At 55.5% G+C, this 18,473-nt stretch overlaps 1 protein-coding gene across 2 annotated transcripts; it reads left to right on the forward strand.

Moving 5' to 3' along the window:
• The first annotated feature begins 3,325 nt into the window (after positions 1-3,325).
• Positions 3,326-16,418, forward strand: CABP1 (calcium binding protein 1). 2 transcript variants are annotated; one of them, XM_006770306.2, is made up of 7 exons: positions 3,326-3,529; positions 8,190-8,369; positions 11,292-11,322; positions 11,555-11,698; positions 12,683-12,792; positions 13,026-13,173; positions 15,962-16,418. In XM_006770306.2, the coding sequence occupies exons 1-7, from the start codon at positions 3,485-3,487 to the stop codon at positions 15,985-15,987; spliced, it is 684 nt and encodes a 227-aa protein (XP_006770369.1). In that variant the 5' UTR covers positions 3,326-3,484; the 3' UTR covers positions 15,988-16,418. The 2 variants fall into 2 exon arrangements, with proteins under 2 accessions (XP_006770369.1, XP_006770370.1); XM_006770307.1 differs by lacking the exon at positions 8,190-8,369 and having other exon boundaries at positions 3,355-3,529.
• Positions 16,419-18,473: the final 2,055 nt, after the last annotated feature.

The raw sequence follows: 18,473 nt of genomic DNA on the forward strand, positions 1-18,473 counted from the left end.
TTTTCTGCTGAAGGTCAAGCCATCTGCCCCTTCCAATCACCAGCACCCCTCCCGAAGAGCCAAACACAGCTTAAGCAAGCTCTAGGTTTGAATCCCTGAATCCCTTCCTGCCCTGAAGACTCAAGTTAATACTGCATCCTCTTCCCTAAAGAATGATGGGTTTCTTCAAAGTACCTGACTTTTCATTTAACAAGTTAAGATCAGGAATTTATTATTTTAATCTTTTTTTTCCCGGGTGACAAAGGAGGGCAGAAATAATACCTTACGTTGCAAAGCCTTTACTTAACAGTATTTTCATATCTGTAGCTCATGGTCTTCACCATAATCATCCAAAATTGAAAGGTCAGGTCTTTATTTCCATGTTATAATTAAGGAAACTGGGATCCAGAGAAATTGAATCATTTATGCAGGCCATGTGGTTAGGAAATGGTAAACTGGGCCTCAAATCCAGCCATTGGGACTCCACATTCTACATTCTTTAATATCATACTAGCATTTATTGAGTGTCTACTATGTGCCAGGCTTCATGTTGAGGGGTATGATTTATTATCTTATTTAACTGTCCACACGGTCCATTACAAGCAAAACCTCTGACCCATATCCAAATATCTACATCCAAAGTGAGCAGCATTTTGAAGAGTGTGCCTTTCCTGCAGGAGACAGCTGTCCTGGGTGCTGTTTCCAAGGACAGGCACATCTCAAGGTTGACAAGTGGGTGCTGTGCTCTGGGATGGCCTGCAGGGGGCAGGAGTGGGTGCCCTGGCCATAAAAGACCGATGCTTGTGGCACTGTGCCAAGCCCTTTGCATGTATTGTCTCGTTAACTCCTCGGCAGACCCCTGGAGTGAAGGGTTATTAGAGTACCCATTTGATCAATAAAGGAACTGAGGCTCAGAAAGATGAACTGTCCTCAAGATCAGCCAGTAGTTGCTAGGCAGCAGGGCAAGGTTGGAACCCAGGTCTGACTCTGCACTCCAAGCTCTAACCAGGAGTCCGTGTCAGTAGTTCTCAACACTGGCTGCAGGTTAGTTACCTGGATACGCTCATCGGCAATGTCCGGAGCCCACCTGTGCCTGGTGAGCCAGCCTCTCCCGGGAAGCTCCCCGTGGGTCTCATCGGCGGCCAGGGAGGGAAGCTGCTTTACACTGTGCTGCCTGCCTGCGCATGTATCTGCTCATGTCGTGCGTATGAACTGGGTTCCTGGTGAAGCTCGACGCCTCTCCCTATGGGGTCCCTGGTGAGTTCTAGCTTTTCTTTCTTTCTTTTTCTTTTCTTTCTTTTTCTTTTTACTTAAAATTTTTCAATTTTAATTTTCTATTGAATTTATTGGGGTGACATTGGTTAATTAAATCATATAGGTCTCAGGGCTATAATGCTATCATACCTCATTTGCGAGCCCTAGCTTTCCAACAGAATCTGCAGGTGGCCAGTTTCCTGGCTTTGGCCTGCATGTCTTTTCTGATCTTCCTGAATTAAGGTGCATTCCTAGAGTTTGTGCTTCCCCTTCATAGCAAGTAGCTAACGTGTAACGCAGTCAGTGTGTTCCTAGCTGTGTCATAGCTCTTGCCCACCTGCTAGAATGGAAGCTCCTTGAAAGCAGGGACTGTGTTTCTCTTGTTCCCCAGGCTCTCAGGGCCAGGCACAGTGCCTGGCACATAAATACTGGACAAATGGCCCTTCTTTCTCCATTTTAGTAATTGCTTATGGAGTCCTCGTATGTGCCATGCACGTTGCCATGTAGGCATTTTAAGTAAGAGAGAGGAAACCCCATTTTCCAGGCACGGAAACTCAAGCTCTGGAACGTGAGAAGTCAGAAGCCAGCAGAGCCAGCACTCGACCCCAGGCCTGCTGGTCCTCTCATTCATCTCCATTGCTCTTCTTCATGAATGACCCTGACCCCTGACCCCAGATGCTGCTTTAAGCTATTTCCAAGGAACAGGGCTTTGGAGAAGGCACTTAAGTTGGCTGCTTGCTCTTTCAACTCCAACGCCCCAGTGTCCTCACTCCTTTCCACACGTTAGGCGAAACAACTCCCCAGCCTCCTCCATCGGTCCTCGGGGGCACCCCTCCTCCTCCCATTCCCTCTCCGGGAATTCCCAAACACGGCCGCTGAGTAGCCTGATTAAACCCTCCCCATGTCAGTGACATTGTCAGCGGCAGCTCTGTCGACAAGAGCTATCCAGGGACCTCCTTCCCCGGCTCCCTGGGACCAAGCCTCTGGCACCTTCTGGGCAAGGCCTCCCACTCATCGTCCCTTAGGTCTGACCAGCCACTCGAAACGGGGCAGAAAGCCCGGGGAGAGGAGCCCCTCTGGACTGACCGCTCAGGCCTGCGTGTAAGGGTGTTCCTGCCTCTGGCGCCCCCTGCTGGGGAAAGCTGGGTGCCAGGATGGGACTTCCCTCTTGGGGCGTCCGGCTGGGGCTGTAGATCTCCACTGGGACATGAGGCTTGAGATGACTGACATCACAGCTGGAGCCTGGAGAGGAGGCAGAGCCAGTCCCCTCAAAGGTCCATCGTGGGACCTCGAAGGCCGCTTTGCCAAGGGCGGCCTCTCTGCTCCACGCCCCGAGGAAGCTGGTGAGAGATCCTGGCTCGGATTAGGCGGAGGACCACGAGGCCAGTGGCCCTCACTCACACCCTCCAAGACTGCGCCCTGGGACTAACTGCGGTTCGCTCAGCTGAGCTTCCAGCCCCGAGCCTCATCCCATTCCAGGCCGAGGCAGGTGTGGAAAACGAGCGTGATGGAGCCGTCACAACTCCCCCAGGCCCTCAGCTGGAGCTGCCTGCTCAATCCAGCTGCACTTGTCAGGAGGCAGTCCTGTGTTTGTCCCTGTGTACTTCCGTGTGCGCGCATGTGTGTGTGCGCGTGCGTGCGTGTGCTTCCGTGTGCATGTGTGTGCATGTGTGCGTGCGCGTGTGTGTGTGCGTGCGTGTGTGTGTGTGTGTGTGTGAACGCTAGCACACAGCTGGGAGGCACCCTGGCTTTGGGGACCCAAACTAGCCTGATTCCCCTCCTGGGTCTGCTGGCCTAATTCCCAGCTGCAGCTGCCCTTGGGGGCCCCCTCCCCAGGCAGTCTCTCCGCAGCTCTGGCAGCCGGGAGAGGAGGGGCTGCGGGAAGGGGACTGAGCGCTAATCTGGTGGGGCTGCTCTGGCCGCCTTCTCCAGCTCCGCTGCCCTCTGCCAGCAGCTCTCGTGGTGATTTTCTCTGTGCCCTGCACGCTCCCCTCCTGCCTTCACCTCCTTAAGTAAGTGCCCAGAAAGTTACCCCCCCCACACACACACAATCCACCAAAAAAAAAAAAAATCAGCAGGAGCAGGCGGACGGGTGAGAGAGCACGCGCGCAGGAGGGCTCGGTGCTGGAGGAAGAGCGACGCGGGCAGAGGGCAGAGGGAGGCTGGGCTTGGCGGGACCGGACCGAGGTCTCAGCCCCGAGAGCCTCCTCCATGGCCCCCGGGATCCTGAGAGGCGCTGCCTCAGCTTAGGATGGGCAACTGCGTCAAGTCTCCACTGAGAAATCTCTCCAGGAAGGTATGTTCCTGGGCTTCCAAACCTGGGCTGGGGGACTGGGGCATCTTCCCATCGGCCCCAGCGGTTGGGCATGGAGGGGTGGGCATCTGAGGTTTGTCACCTTCCCGTGGGCTCTGCCTAGAGCTGCTGCCCTGTTCTGAGCTCCGGTTACCTCCTGTCACAGTTTCCTATGTCCCAGGCGGTTGGGACTTGGAGCTGCATGGGGGACTGTGTTTGGGAATCGGTACGAGATTTAGGAAAGAGCCACATGGCTGCTGGATGTGAGTGAAAAGCGTGGTCCTTAGGATGTCAGCGGCAGACCCCTTGGCACTGGCAGGACTGGAAGGGGGTTGAGCTTTGACCTGGCTGCTGCTAAGCCTTCTCAGCAGGAGGGCCTCTGACCCCCCTGGTGGTCTCTACACCTGCAGGGCTGCGGGTTGTGAAGTAGATCCTGTTGCCACTGAAAGGAACCAGGTCAGAGAATCTCAACTGGGACCAGGCTGGTTCAGGGACCAGAACTGTCTCCACTGAGAAAGAATGTCGAGTCAGAGGGTCCGCGTGTCACTTCCTGTAGCGGATTTATTGCTCCCACACCAGCACGCTGTCTTTTTGCAAGAATTCCTTTTGGGAAGCAAATAAGCACTGGGCTGGCATCGACAGGGCTTTGCTTCAAGTGCCCTCCGCCCGTGCCCGGCCCTCTGCGGTCAGGCCGTGTAAGACGCTCCTCCATAGCATCTAAAGGAAGCGGCACGATAGGGACGTTTTCCTGCAGGGCTTCCATCTCCCAGACAAGGAGCTTAATTGCCACGGAGGTTAAGTGACACTTACCACGGTCTCAGGTGAGCTAACGGCGCCTCTGCCCCAACCCATCCTCACTCCTCCGTCCGTTTGGCAGCCTCTCCATTTAGGGCACCTCAGGCTTCTCTGCTGCTCATCGGCTTCCTCATGTGGCGATGCTGCTCACCCCCAATCCCTTTTCATCTTTGCTGCTCCTCACACCCTTCTGAGGGGTGGCTGTTTCTTCTGCGCACCCTCCCCCCATCACCTGCTATCTTCTTAGCGGAGTCTTTGTACCAGAAGTGGCCTCCACGCTGTTGCAGAGGAACAGAAACGGATCAGAATTAGTTTAAAGGCCCACAGGGTGAAAGCCCTCCCCTGGCTCTGTCCAGGGCTTGAAGAGGTGAGCTTAAGAATAAGAATTGGCCTTTGGTTCCACCCCACCCACCTTCCTTACAAGCAGGGCTTAGGAATCAGGCTTCTCAGGTCTCCGCTTTCCAGCTGTGTGACTTTGGGTAAGTTAATTGACTTCTCTGGGCCTCAGTTCTTTTGTCCATCAAGTATAAATACTAGTACTCACCTTGCAAGGTGATTGTGAGAACTAAAAGTGTTGTGCACTATATTCACTACCTGGAATATAGTACTCAGCAAATGTTAGCTAGTAACATTGTTGTAATCATAATTTTTCCACTCTGGGTTTTCTGAAAAGAGGGATGGAGGAAAAAGAATATAGGAGAGGTTTTGAGTCCGTGGAGTAAGGTTAAAGATCATGCAACTTACTGCATTTAATTTCATGTTTTTATATTTAAAACATTTTAAAATTCATTTTAGAGAGAAAGAGAGAAACATCGGTTTGTTATTTCACTTATTTATGCATTAATTGGTTGCTTCTTGCATATGCCCTGACCAGGGATCAAACTCGAAACCTTGGCGTATCGGAACAATGCTCTAACCAACTGAGCCACCCGGCCAGGGAAATGTCATGTTTTTTTTATAAAAATAATAATTGCTTTTTCCTGAATATTCACAATGTATCCAACTTGCTATCTTACTTTCTCTTTTCCACCAAATAGTTCTTTTGGCTGAGGCCACACAGACTCTGAGCTGGGATTTAAACCCTGGTCTGTGTGAGTCCAGAGCTGGTATTTTTATTTTTTATTTTTGCCTTTCTCTTCTTCCTGCTGTCAAAAACGTTATTCTTAGATCTCTGAGTCTGCCCTTACACGTCATCTGGTCCAAATTCCCACCGGCTACGGCAGTCGCCTCTCCTACCTCACCAAGTGCTTACTCACTCATCTTCTCCTGAGTCCCTCCGTGTGGGGAGCTCTGACCTGCAGACTCTTGGCCAGCTCTGTTGTTAGAAAGCTGTTAGGTCCTGAGGCCTGCTGGGCCCTCCTGTTGCTAGGCCACACTCAGGAGACGGCCCCTCGGTGCCAGGAGACATGGTCAGCCTGTGGGCCGCTGCCCACTTGGCTTCCTGAGTGGTACTCGGGGAACTGGTAATGGTGAGAGGCGGCCGCTCCAGGCTCTGAGCAGGCAGACCAGGCTGTCGGGTGCCATCACTGGCCGGGTAGAACAGCCGCTTCCCAGGGCAGCGTGGTGCCGGGCAGGATTACCATCCAGAGATGCGGTGGCAATTCCTTGGGCACCACTGGCGCGTTCTCTGTGGGAGCAAATTCTCCATCCTCCTCACTTCTTTCTGATGGGCAGATATTCTCCACTTCCTCTGAGGCCAGAAGTGACTGCCTTCTGCACCAACATCTCTCTAAGCTGCATCCCTGTCACCGTCGTCACCGTGGCAGCTCCGTCTATCCCACCCTCACCATGCTGTAGGCACTATGCAATAGCTCATGGATTCTCACAGGAATCCTGTGCGTCACCATGCCCATGCCCGTGGCATAGAGAAGGAAATGGAGCACAGACAGGTGACGTGACCTGCCCCCGGTCACAAAGCAAGCAGGTGGCAGAGCCGGAGTTGGGAGCCCAAAGTCAGTGTCCAAAAGCACCTATCAGTTCTGCGCCTGCTGCCGTGTCACCTCCTGGGCTGTGTCACTCTGAGCCAAGTGTGTGCGAGTCACTAGGACTAAAGGCTGCCTCTCCACGGGCACCTCCGAAGACTGCGTCCAGGGCTAAGCCACGGGAATCCCAGGCTTCCTGGGGGCCGGCCTCACCAGGAGCGCCCCTCTGGCTCTGCCCTCACTCCAGCTACGTCCCTGAGGCCTGTGTGAGTGTGGGCGAGGCTTTGACCTCACTTGGCATAAATCCGAACGGCCATTGGTCCACCTGACACCCCTTAGGCTCTGAGGCGCCCTGAGCCTGGCCCTATGGCACTCACTGAACTTGGGCCTTGGGCTGAGGTGCTTCACCGTGAATGTGAGCGGCTGCGGTTCCTTCGAGGAACCAGAACACTGTCTCCCTCTGGGCCTGGACGGGGAAGGGAGTCTAGTGTGCAGCCCACAGTGTGGGGCGCTGGGGAGAAGGCACAGGAGAGGACAAGGTGAGATGGGCAGGTTGTTCCGCTTCTCGGCCCGGGGGGCCAGGCCGCCCCGACGTTAGGATCGTCCTCTGGGCGTGGCCTTCATGGAGCTAGAGCAGCGGTTCTCAACCTTCCTAACGCCCCGACCCTTTAATACCGTTCCTCATGTTGTGGTGACGCCCAATTTCATTGTTACAAATGGAACATAGTTAAAGCACAAAACTATATATAATTATATATGTGTTTTCCGATGGTCTTAGGTGACCCCTGTGAAAGGGTCGTTCGACCCCCAAAGGGGTCGCGACCCACAGGTTGAGAACCGCTGAGCTCGAGGAACTGGCAGGAAGAAGAGTGTGGCGAGATGAAGGGTGGGTGTGGGGCCCTGGGCGTCTTGGGGAGCCGGGGTGGGATAGAAAGTTGTGTCTGATGCTGACGCTGATGCTGCCCTGGGGGTGGGGGTGGGGTGGGGGCAGTCTGTGGGCAGCGCTGACTTTTTATAGCTGCATGGGAACCATCAGGGCGGAGACTGGATTGGCCGGGCCTGGGGCACAGCTATATTCGGTAGCAGCGGCCCCTGTCTCAGCCTCAGAGGTCGCAGGCAGGCTGGGCCCGGCAGGGAGCCAGGGAAGGCGGGAGCGGGAGGAGACTTGCTGGTGAGAGAGTCTAGTGTCGAGGTTGCAAATGGTGGGATCCGACCCACAGGCGTGCTTGGTGTCGCCCACGCCCACCAGAAGGTCTCTGGCAACCTTGGGCTGGAGTTCCGTAGTGCTGCTCCTTCAGACAGACTCATGTAGTCCCGGTCTCCCACCTCTTACACCTGCGCTCCCTCTGTTAGCTGTGGCCCCTGTGTTTGCAGCCTCCAGTCTAGCCGAGCCTGCTCGCCACGTTCTGCTCTGATTGTCCTCACTGCATTCCAGTGGGGTCCAGTGGGGACCAGTGGGGTCCGTGGGGGTAGAGTCAGGAGTCAGTTTGGGAGCTTAGCCCCAGGGTTTGTGCTGGGACATTGGGGCAATGTTGGAAAAGGATGTATTCCATTCATCTCTTAATGAAAACTTCCCATTGGTGGGAACAGAAGCCTCCTGCTGCCTGCCTTTCTCTCTGAGGCTTTGCATGCACGTGAGTGTGATTCTAGGTACACGTATGTGTCGTGTGTGTGTGTGTGTGTGTCTGTGTGTGTGTGCGTGCACGCGCGTGCACATGAGCCACCTGGTCACCACCACACCCAGCTCTCCCTGGAGCATCTGCTTCAGTCAAGGATTGGAGACTCCATCTGGCGGACCAATGGACGCTGCCCCCGTGCCTCTGAGGGCTCTCTGAACCTGCTGTTGGACTCCCAGGGTCTGCTCTTGAGGAGCCCCTTCCAGGAGGCCCGCTGGGCAGGGAGCTGATGCCTGCCTCTCTTTTGCATTTGCGTGGTGCTGGCTGAAGATGCGCCAGGAGGAGACTGCCAGCTACAGAGTGGTGCAGGCCGGCGAGGAGGGGCTGGCGGCCAGCGGCGAGCTCCCGGGACCGCTCCTGATGCTGGCCCAGAACGGCGCCATCACGCACACCCTGCTGGGCCCTGCCTGCATCTTCCTGCGCAAGGGCTTCGCTGAGAACAGGCAGCCCGTACGTAAGTCGGCCCCGGTGGAGCTGGCTCGGCTTGGCTTCACGGGCGTGAGGAGGTGCAGGGAAGAGGAGGGGCTCTGTCCACAGAAGTGTGCCTCCCCCCGCAGACACACCTCAAACCCTCCGTTTGCAAATCTGACCCCTGAAGTCTCCCGCTCATGGCTGCAGAGCACTGCTGAGCCCACCTCCACCAGCAAGGAATGATGACAGCAGCCAACATTGTTAGGAGATTTTAAAAAATACACGTGTTTTTATTGATTTTAGAGAGAGAAGGCAGAGGGAGAGAGAGAGGAACATCAGTCAGCTGTCTCCTCTCTGCACCACATCCTGACTGGGAGTCGAACCTGTGACCTTTTGGTGCATGGGATACACTCAACCAACTGAGCCACACCAGCCAGGGCACGTTTGGGGAGACTTTTTGAACACTTACTGTGTGCCCGGCACTGTGCTAAGAGCTTTGGCCCATTGCCTCGCTTAAGACACAGAGCCACTCCAAGAGGTAGGTACTATTACCCCATTTTACAGATGAGGAAACTGAGTTGGAGAAGTAACCTGCTGAAGGTAACAGCTTGTGGGTGGTGGAGGGAGGACTCAGACTCGGGCGTCTGACTAGGCTGAGCACACAGCACTGTCCAGGGGACTTGCCAGGATGGAAGCCTCCTGAGATCTGCACTGTCCACTATGGCGGCACTGGCCACGTGTGGCCGTGGAGCACTGGACACGGGACTAGTGCAGCTGAGGAACTGGCTGTTAATTCTGTTTCATTCCCATTCGGATTAAATAGCCACGTGTGGCTACTCTACTGGACAGCCTCCTGCAGGCATTGGACAGCCACAGGGAGGGGGGAACAAGGATGGTGTCACAGGTGGAAATGTTTGTAGGTTCCATTTCCTGAATGCCACGTGCTACATGCTACATGTCTTGTCTCACGGTATGCTCACTGAGGCCCTGGCAGGGGCCTGGCACTGACCTATTTACAGGTGCGGAGACTGGCTAGGCCACAGAAGTGACCTGCTCCAGGCCCATGGCTAGGAAGCAGCAGATCTGAGCTTTGCACCTGGGTCTGTGTGACTCTAGAGGCCGAGCTCTTCCCCCCGACCATTATGCTGGAGTGAAAGGAGTATGTGTATGCTCCATTCCACCTGCCCCACCCCCCAATGGCTCGTGGTCTTCCTGCCACCCGGGAGGACATCTCTGGCTCTGCTCCAAGCACAGTACACAACTCCCCACTCTGCACCCGGGGTGGGGGCAACCCAAGCACCAGCCACCAGGACTCAGCCAGCCCCCACGCCCCCCGCAGCGGGGCACCTGGCTTTCCGCTCCCTGACCCTGTCTATGCAAGATGAATGAGGAGGTGCAGTGGGGGCAGCAGCACCTCTCTTCTCTCCAGTGCCTCCGAGCTGGGTCCTGGAGAAGTGGGGGCTGCTGGAGCCTGACCGGTGGGAAGGACTTGCTATATCTGAGTAACTTGTCCTAGCGAGAGTCCTCCGTGTGTGCGTGCGCGGGCACGTCCTCGCTTGCTCGCTCGCTTGCACTTACTGGGGGTGTGGGCACCGCAAAAACCCAAGCCCCAAGTCTGAGTTGGAGCAGCTAGTGGGTGACAGAGGCCGGATTAGGTATGCGAAAGCGTAACGACCCGCACAACCCGCACGCTGTGCGCCGTAGGCACCTAACAGAGACAGACACACCTCAGTGACCACCCTCAGCTAGAGACGCCACCTGCAGGACCCGGGGTTTGCAGCCGCCGGGCCCAGGCGCACGGACACACTCCACACTGTCCGCCACCTACAGCCACTCCTAAGCACCGGCCTGTGCACCTGCTTGTTCCACTAGCTGTTGCTCAGGAGCCCCTTTCTAGAAGATTCTCAGATTTCCCAGAGTCCCTTGCCCCGGGGCCAGTTTGGAGTGGGTGGGCACCCTGGCCCTGTTGGCTAGAACAGCCTGTGTGCACAGCTGAGATGCCTCCCGCTCACGGTGGCACACCACGTGTCTGTGTTCATGACAGGTGTGCCTCTACCTGGCGCGCTTCCTCAGGGCGGGCACACCTGCCCCATGTTCTCCCTGCCCAGAGGCAGAGACCTGTGCCATCTGGGGAGGAGGAGCCCCGTGGACCAGTTTGGGAGCTTACTAAGCAGGTCCAGCTGGGCAGCCATCCATTTCGTGCCAGTCTGTGTCCCTCCTGGGCAGGCCCAGGGCAATGGGCCCCTCACCAGCTGGAGCTGCCCCCTGCGTCCTCCGAGCCTGCTCTTTGGAGACTCCTCTGCCATCTGCTGTGATGCCAAGACCCAGGATCTCCTTGGCTCCCCAAGGAGAGCTGGGCCCTGATTGACGCTTTGGATGTGTGTTTTGGGGCCTGGCGGCGGCCGGAGGCACTGGCAGCCCCCAGGCTCCTATGCTGTGCCCGTGGCAGGGCAGGGTGTAGCATGGGGGTCAAATTGGAGAAGGTAGAGCAGTGCCTGGGAAGCAGGGCGCAGCCCTAACCCTGCCTCCACACCTCGGGTCCTCCCCTCCGTCTCCCTCGGGCTGCCTGCCTGGTCCCTGCTTTCTCTCCTCAGCCCCCTCTGCTCCTTCCCATTACCTTGCAGGCCTCCTCTCTGCGGTGACCTCCCGCTGACGCTGTTTCATTTACAGGTTTCTGCCTCGGACCAGCTCCGTCCTCGGACACATTCTCGTGTCTGAAACAAGGGGCTGGGTGTAGAAGGCCTGTGCCCCGGCTGCATGGGGCTCTGGGGCCCTGGGCATCGGCCATGCTGTGGGAGATGTGGGGGTGCTCATTTCCCCCTCAAGGACACGGCCCAGGCATGCTTGGCTGCAGCCCCGCCAGCTCCACCAGCGCCTGCTGCCACTTGCATGGCCCTCAGGTTGGACTTTGTGGCTCCGGGCCCCTGGCAGCTGCTAACAGGACACGTTCTTCTGTTTCAGGACAGATCACTGCGGCCAGAGGAGATTGAAGGTGAGACCCGGCCCCTTAGGGGAGAGGGTGCCTCAGCCATCCAGGAAGCTGAGGGCAGGGAGACCCCCTGACCTCCAGGGACAGGGGCTGGTAGGGCGCTGGGGTCAGAGGAGTGTACAGCCGGCAGCTCCGGCTCTGGCTGTCCACGCTCGTGGGCCCTATGTCTGCCTCTGGCTCCAGAGGCTCTGCAGTTCCCAGCCCCAACCATGTCCACCTTTCTTCCCTTCCCCAGAGCTCCGAGAGGCCTTCAGAGAATTTGACAAGGACAAAGACGGCTACATCAACTGCCGAGACCTGGGCAACTGCATGCGCACCATGGGCTACATGCCCACCGAGATGGAGCTTATCGAGCTGTCCCAGCAGATCAACATGAACCGTGAGTCCCTCCACTGGGCACTGGGCACCTCCTTCCCTCCCGTCCTCACCTCTGCAGCCCTCTGCAGTCACTCAGGCCCGGGTGCAAGTTCTGAGCCCACCTCTCTGCAGCTCTGTGGCCTGGGGGAAACCACGTACCCGTACCCGTTTCCTCCCCTGGAAAATGAGGGGTGTGGCAGGGGGAGAGAAGCTCGGGGAGTCACCGAGGGACTATAGTTAAAGCAGCCCCATACCTGGCCCGCAGCGAGTTGAACAGAGGGGTGCTGTTATCACTGTTTTCCTCTGGTCTGGGTTCTCTCAGAAGCAAGCCTGAGGCAAGAGCTTGACCGCACAGGCCATTTATTTAATAGGCGACGAATAGGGCAGTGAGACAGGGAAGAGGAAGCCAGCAAAGGGTGCATTCTCAAGCCACTGACCCGAGCCTAATTCTGTTGGGGAACTTGGGGAGTCAGTGTAGCAGCTCCCCTCAGGGCTGGCCCGTAGCCCTCACCTGGGGCACTTACCCCCCAAACTCCTGCCAGTCACTGGGGAAAGCTGTTGCTGAGCAGGCCTGTTAGCAGCTGCTTGGGGCCCGGAGTCACTTGTACCTCCTGAGAGAGCCTGTTGGAAGTTGAGCTTCCATTTGCACAAGGGTAAGGCTTGGAGCATGTGGGCCAGGCGCCCAGAATTTCTGCTTCCCTCTCTGCCTTACTGCATGTGTCTCTGTCTCTGAAATTCTTTGCCTGTCTCTGTGACCTAATGTTTCTTTCTCTCATCCGTATCTATCTCCACCCACTTCCTGATTTGTTCCCTTTGTCAACCCCTGGCCACTTCCCTGAGCCATTCTTTGACAAACTACCTGTACATAGTCGCCTCTCTGTCATCATTTGGCCTTTGGTTAAAGCTTGGACCTGGCCCTGTGCAAGTCAGGGTGGGGTTGGTAGTACCTTCCGTTGCCTGGAGGGGAATGGTTAGATGGATGACTAGCTCTTTCCTTTGTCCCCAGTGGGTGGCCAAGTGGATTTTGATGACTTTGTGGAGCTGATGGGACCTAAACTCCTGGCGGAGACGGCAGATATGATTGGTGTAAAGGAACTGCGAGATGCTTTCCGAGAGGTGAGTCATGGGCAGTGGACAGGCAGTGGGTGGCAGGCTGTTAGAAGCCCAACTCCAGCATGGCAACTTGAAAAGAACCCTGAACCCTGGGTCCCAGACCAGGAAGGGGCTTGGACAGAGAACAGTCTCTGGGGGAAAGGGGACAGTGACTCTGGAGAAGGAGCTCAACTTTGGGATCTGCTCTTGATGGTCTCCATGTTATAGCTACCTCTCCCTCCTCCTGCCCTCTCTAGTTTGACACCAATGGTGATGGGGAGATAAGCACCAGTGAGTTGCGAGAGGCCATGAGGAAACTCCTGGGTCATCAGGTGGGACACCGAGACATAGAGGAAATTATCCGAGATGTGGACCTCAATGGGGATGGCCACGTGGACTTTGAAGGTAGGTGGGCTTGAAAGTGGGAGAGAAAGGGACCATTCATGGAGCCTTCCAACTGTATATCCATCATGCAACCATCATTTCATTCCCACTTTCCATCCCCTACTCTTCCATCCTGCCATCCATGCACCACTTCAGTCTGCCTCCCATCTCTATATCCATCCATCCATCCATCCATCCATCCCATCTATTCACTTATCCATCTCTTCATCTGTCCTATTTATCCACTCATCCATCTCTAAACAAGTAACCATAGAACCATTTATCCATGCATTTATCTATCCACTCATGCCTAATTCTTCCATAATTCACCTATTCATTCATCCATGCACCCATCAACCCATGCATCTGTACTTCTCTACATTCGTTCACATATTTATATATCTTTAACCACCTGCCTATATTTCTACCCATACTTCCATTGATCTAATTGTCTGTCTAGTCATTTCCCTATCAGTAGCCATCTACTCACCCACACATCCGTTACTGTGTCCATCTTCCCCCACCCATCTCTGTCCATCTGTCTGTCCACACCCTCCATCCATGGAAAGTATTTTCTGAATGCCACACTCCTCACGATGACACTCAGGCCCCTAAGATCTGACCACAGCTCCAAACATTCCTTCACTCCCACCGCACCTACAGCTGCACCAAAGTACTCGTGGTCCATGAACCTGCTAGGTTCCTGTTTAACACACGGTTCTTTTATCAAGATGCCTTTTATTCTGTTGGTCACCTGGGCTCAATTCTATTCATCCTTCAAGACCCAGCAGTGGGACACTTTGTTCAGCCCTTCGTCCCCGATTCTCCAGATTGAACCTTTGGGACTCACAGCACCTCAGGGCCATCCTGGTCCTTCACACTGTCCTCCAAGGGCTACTATGGTCTCTCCACTTGACTCTGAACTTTTCCAGAAGAGGAACCTCCTTTCTTTATCACTGCATTTCCCACATAACTCAGTGCCTGGCTAATGCTACATGAACACTTTTTCTAAGGAATCAGTAGCAATTACAGTAATTATCATTTATTGTAAATATATGTACGAGTCACTGTTCTGATTAGCTTTACATATTTTATCTCATTTAATGCTCACAGTGACTCTATGGATTGCACTATTAGTCCCGCATGAGATGGGGAAACTGAGGCTCAGAGAAGTAATATAACTGGCTTGGGATTACCTAACTAAGAGGCAGAGCTGTGTCAAACCCAGGCCTGGGATCTCAGCCACACATAACACTGTGCATGACACCATTGGGAACACTGCGAGACGCAGGGAAAAGACAGTAAGACGCTGACTCTGTACTCCAGATACCTGAGTTCTAAGAAAGGCAGGATGAGTATGTGCCAGCCTGTAAGTGTGTCCAGAGCACAAAGTGGGGAGGCCTTTTATGGAGAGTAGTTGTCCCTCAAAGTTGGGTAGAATGTGACTAGATGGAGAGAAGGCTTTGCCACCACAAGATCCGAACATCTCCGGATGTCCTGTGTCCAGGTAAGTGCCCCTCACAGATGCCGGCCCTCCCCTGAAAGCCCAGGCCCCCCATTTATTCTACCAGCACGTATTGTACACCTCTGCGGGCTGAGACCGGACCCCCGCCCTGAGGAGCCTAAGACCAGCGAGGAAAACAGAAGCCAACAGTGTAGTTCCTGCTGTTCTGAGGGAATGTATAGCAGGCTGTGGGGACAGGGGGGCTTCCTGGAGGAGGCTGTGAATAAGCAGAGCCTAAGGAGTGAGCAGGAGCTACCAGGGGAAAAGGAGGAAGAGCTGTTTATCCAAATGCAGCCTGCACATGGACGTGTATAGCAGCTTCATTCATAACTGCCCAAACCTGGGGTAACCAAGAAGTGCTTTAGTAGATGAGTGGACTGTGGACCACCAGACAATGGAACGGTATCAGAGAGAAGAAGAAAACTTCAATGCATACTACTAAGTGGAAGAAGCCAATCTGAAAAGGCTGCATACTGTGTGATCCAACTATCACATTCTGGAAAAGGCAGAACTGGAGACAGTGAAAGACCAGTGGTCGCTGGGGGCTGTGCTGGGAGGTGGGGGGATGAGGACTGAGGATTCTTAGGGCAGGGAAACGATGGGGTACGAGACTATAACAGTGGATACGTGTCATTATACACTTGTCAAAGCCCATAGAATGGGCACCACCAAGAGTGGACCCTCCTGTGACCTGGGCTTGGGGTGGTACTGACCTGTCAATGTCGGTTCACTAATTTTAACAATTGTACCACTCTGGTGGAGCTGTTGGGAATGGGGGGGGGGGTGCCTGTGTGGAGGTCTGGAGAGTATGGGAACTCTGTGCTTTCTGCTTAATTTTGCTGTGAACCTAAAACTGCTCTAAAAGAGAAAGTCTAGTTTGAAAAAGAGAAGGGAGAGGGGACAAGTAGCAGGAAAGCTGGAAAGTGAGGAGGGAGAGGGAGCCAGCGGCACCTAAGGTGCTGGAAGGGAGAGCTGTGTGGTTGGGGCATAAGATGGGGGTGAGTGGGAGAGATGAGGCCGGAGAGGTCAGCTGGGGCCAGCACTGGGAGGGCCTGCCCTCATGCCAGTATATGGGACATTGTCCGTGGGGTCCCTGAGAGGTTTAAGAATGGGTCAGATATGCAGCTTAGAACGCCCGAGCGGCTGCTGTGTAGAAGACGACTGGAGGAGCCCGTATGGAGGTGGGGACCAGCATGGAATCAGGAGCAGGGCGATGGCGAGGGGACAGGTTGAGGGCGATTCGGAGGCCGGGTCCTGAGCTGGGCCCTGACGGCTGCTTTCTCCCCACCCTCCTGTACCCACCAGAGTTCGTCCGGATGATGTCCCGCTGAGGCCGTGAGGGCCCCTCCAGGACTGCCCAGCTCCCACAGGCCGGAGAGGAGGGGCGGAGCTCTCCTCGCTCCGCTGCTGTAGCTGCCCAGAGCCCAGGATGGACTGGTGGAGGGGGCCTGCTTGCACCCCGGGGAGGTGCCCACCCCGGACCCCCACCCTCCGCACTGTGAAAGACTCACAACTCCTGCAACTGGAAAGTGGGGCGCCCACCGACAAGGAGGCCACAGTGCCAAGCCGCAGAGGTTCTGCAAGGCGCCAAGTGCCATGTACCCAGCCGCTGCCGGCTGGACGGGCCGGGGAGCCCGCCAGCAGAGCCCACATAGCATGTCTGCCCCAGGGCACAGCCTCTGTTGCCCTCCTCAGCGCTGCGCCCCTCCCAGCTCGCCTCAGCCTTGTTATCTCAGAACCAATAAAACATTCCCCAGAGCAAGGCCGCGTGGGGTCTTTCCCTCTTGGGCCTGGTTAGTGACGTGCTTCCTGAGTACCAGCTGCACACCCGGAACGGGCGGAACCTCCCTGCAGTCAGCAGGCCCTTATTGGGTGCCACTAGGTACCCAGCCACTTCCTCACTGACCGGAAGCCAGAGCTGGCACCTTTGGCTGCAGGGAGATGGGGTGTAGTCATTTAGCTGGGTGCGCAGCTGCCACAGAATCAGGTTCTACAGCAAGTCCCCGCTCGATGGTGTCAATAGGTTCCGCTACTTTAAGTGAAACGACACATAATGATACCAGTTTACCACAGGTAGTGGGTCTAAGCAGGAGTTAATTTCCTGAGCATCTCATCAAGGACCTGCTGGGTAAGAAAAAGGATGGATATTGGGTAAGCGTCTAGAGGGGTCTGCCCACTTCCTGTCTTACTGGAGCTTTCCCACTGGTTAGGGAACAGACATAAGTAATCGTTTTGTGACGTGATTACAGATTGTGGTGCTGCCATTAAGGAAGAAGGCAGAGACCGTCAGTCAGGTATAGTCAAGGGGCCTGGGGAGGTCAGGGAGGCTTTCCACAGGAAGTGATGACAAGGATTTTGCCCTGGAGGAAATCCCAGTGTGAGTGTGAGGGGACAGGTCTGGGAACAGCTGCCACCTCTCCACGGAGCAGGAAGCAGAGGAGCAGAGGAGTTCGGCTCTGGGTTTTTTGCTGTGTGACTTTGGGCCAGGCATGTCCCCTCTCCGAACCTCAGGTCGCTGAGATGTAACGTGGGGATAATAAAGGGTAATGAAGTCCACTATAAGGGCTCTCAGGGCGTAGCACTGCACACCTCCAGGGGCCGCTGTTGACATACCGCAGTGGAATTGTGCCACCCAACAATATTAATCCGTTAGCACCGTTGTAATTAATGCGGGTGAGTGAAGGGTGGGAGGAGCCCGAAGGAGAAGCCTGTGGGTAAAGCTGCCTGGAGTCTTAGGTGTGGGGCATAATCAGGCCGGGGTATGGTCGGACTCAGGTACCCCAGCCAGTGGTTCTCAAACTTCAGTGTGTTAAGAGTCACCTGGAGGGTTTGTCAAGCCACGGATCTGGCCCTCCTCTGGTGCTTGTGACTCAGTGTTAGAATTGGGGTCCATGAATGCGCGTCTCTAACAAGCTCCCGGGGGATGCGGATGCTGCCCAGGCTGTGGACCACAATTTAAATAATTTACACATCCCAGGCTGGCGGGGGAGGGGGGGGTGCTGAGGGCTAACGGCTGGAAGTGGGAGGCGGTGGACAACCCCGGGCCCACAGGTTGCGGCTCAGGGACGGTCCTTGTTCTGAGACCTGGCAGGGAATGTGGGCCCCTGCCAGAGGCCTGGGTAATCCCCGTGTCCCTGTGGGCAGCAGGCTGGGAGCTCCACAGTCACTGCTAATCCAGTCCCGAGACTCAGCCTCGGCTCCGTGCTCTGCAGCAGCCTGCGGCACTGCCTGCTCCCTGCCCACTTCCCTCTGCCCAGAGACCCAGATCTACGGTGTCAGAAATGCAGTGTTTTGGAGGGCTGCTGTGGGCTTCTCTGTTAGCTGACAGATGAGCCCCTGCGGGCACCGTAGGAGGAGTAGAGCCAGGGCGTAGGGGCTGACCCTCCTGTCCCTGGTATGGCCTTTTGGGAAAAAGAAATGGACATGGTGCCTTTGACCTAATGACTCGGCAATACAGCCAGGCCACTGTTGAGAGGGACCCTCCTGCTCAGGACAAGGGGGCCCGGAGGGGGCGGCCTCTGCCTCCTCCAGTGCTGAATCTAGAACTCCTTGCCTCGAGCGTGTCTTATATTTGGGGGGGAGGGCGGGCAGCAAGATTGCTGACCGAAAGGGCTCTGCTGCTTTCCGAGACTGGGACTCAGTGTCCTAGAAGGATTTTTTTTTTTTTTAATCCTCACCCAAGGATGTGTTAGAGAGAGAGAGAGATGGAGATGTGAGAGAGAAATCGGTTGCCTCCCATCTGCAGACTGACTGGGGATTGAACCCCAAACCTAGGTGTGTTAGGTGTGTGTCCTGATGGAATGAAACCTGCAGCAGG

The sequence above is a fragment of the Myotis davidii genome, unplaced genomic scaffold (genome assembly GCF_000327345.1).
Source record: "Myotis davidii unplaced genomic scaffold, ASM32734v1 scaffold803, whole genome shotgun sequence".
In the NCBI taxonomy this organism is placed as follows: Eukaryota; Metazoa; Chordata; class Mammalia; order Chiroptera; family Vespertilionidae; genus Myotis; species Myotis davidii.

Coding starts and splice junctions, on each gene's coding strand:
- CABP1 (XM_006770306.2), top strand. CDS start 3,485: ATGGGCAACTGCGTCAAGTCTCCACTGAGAAATCTCTCCAGGAAG. Junction 3,530..8,189: donor TGAGAAATCTCTCCAGGAAG/GTATGTTCCTGG, acceptor TGCTGGCTGAAG/ATGCGCCAGGAGGAGACTGC. Junction 11,699..12,682: donor CCAGCAGATCAACATGAACC/GTGAGTCCCTCC, acceptor CTTTGTCCCCAG/TGGGTGGCCAAGTGGATTTT.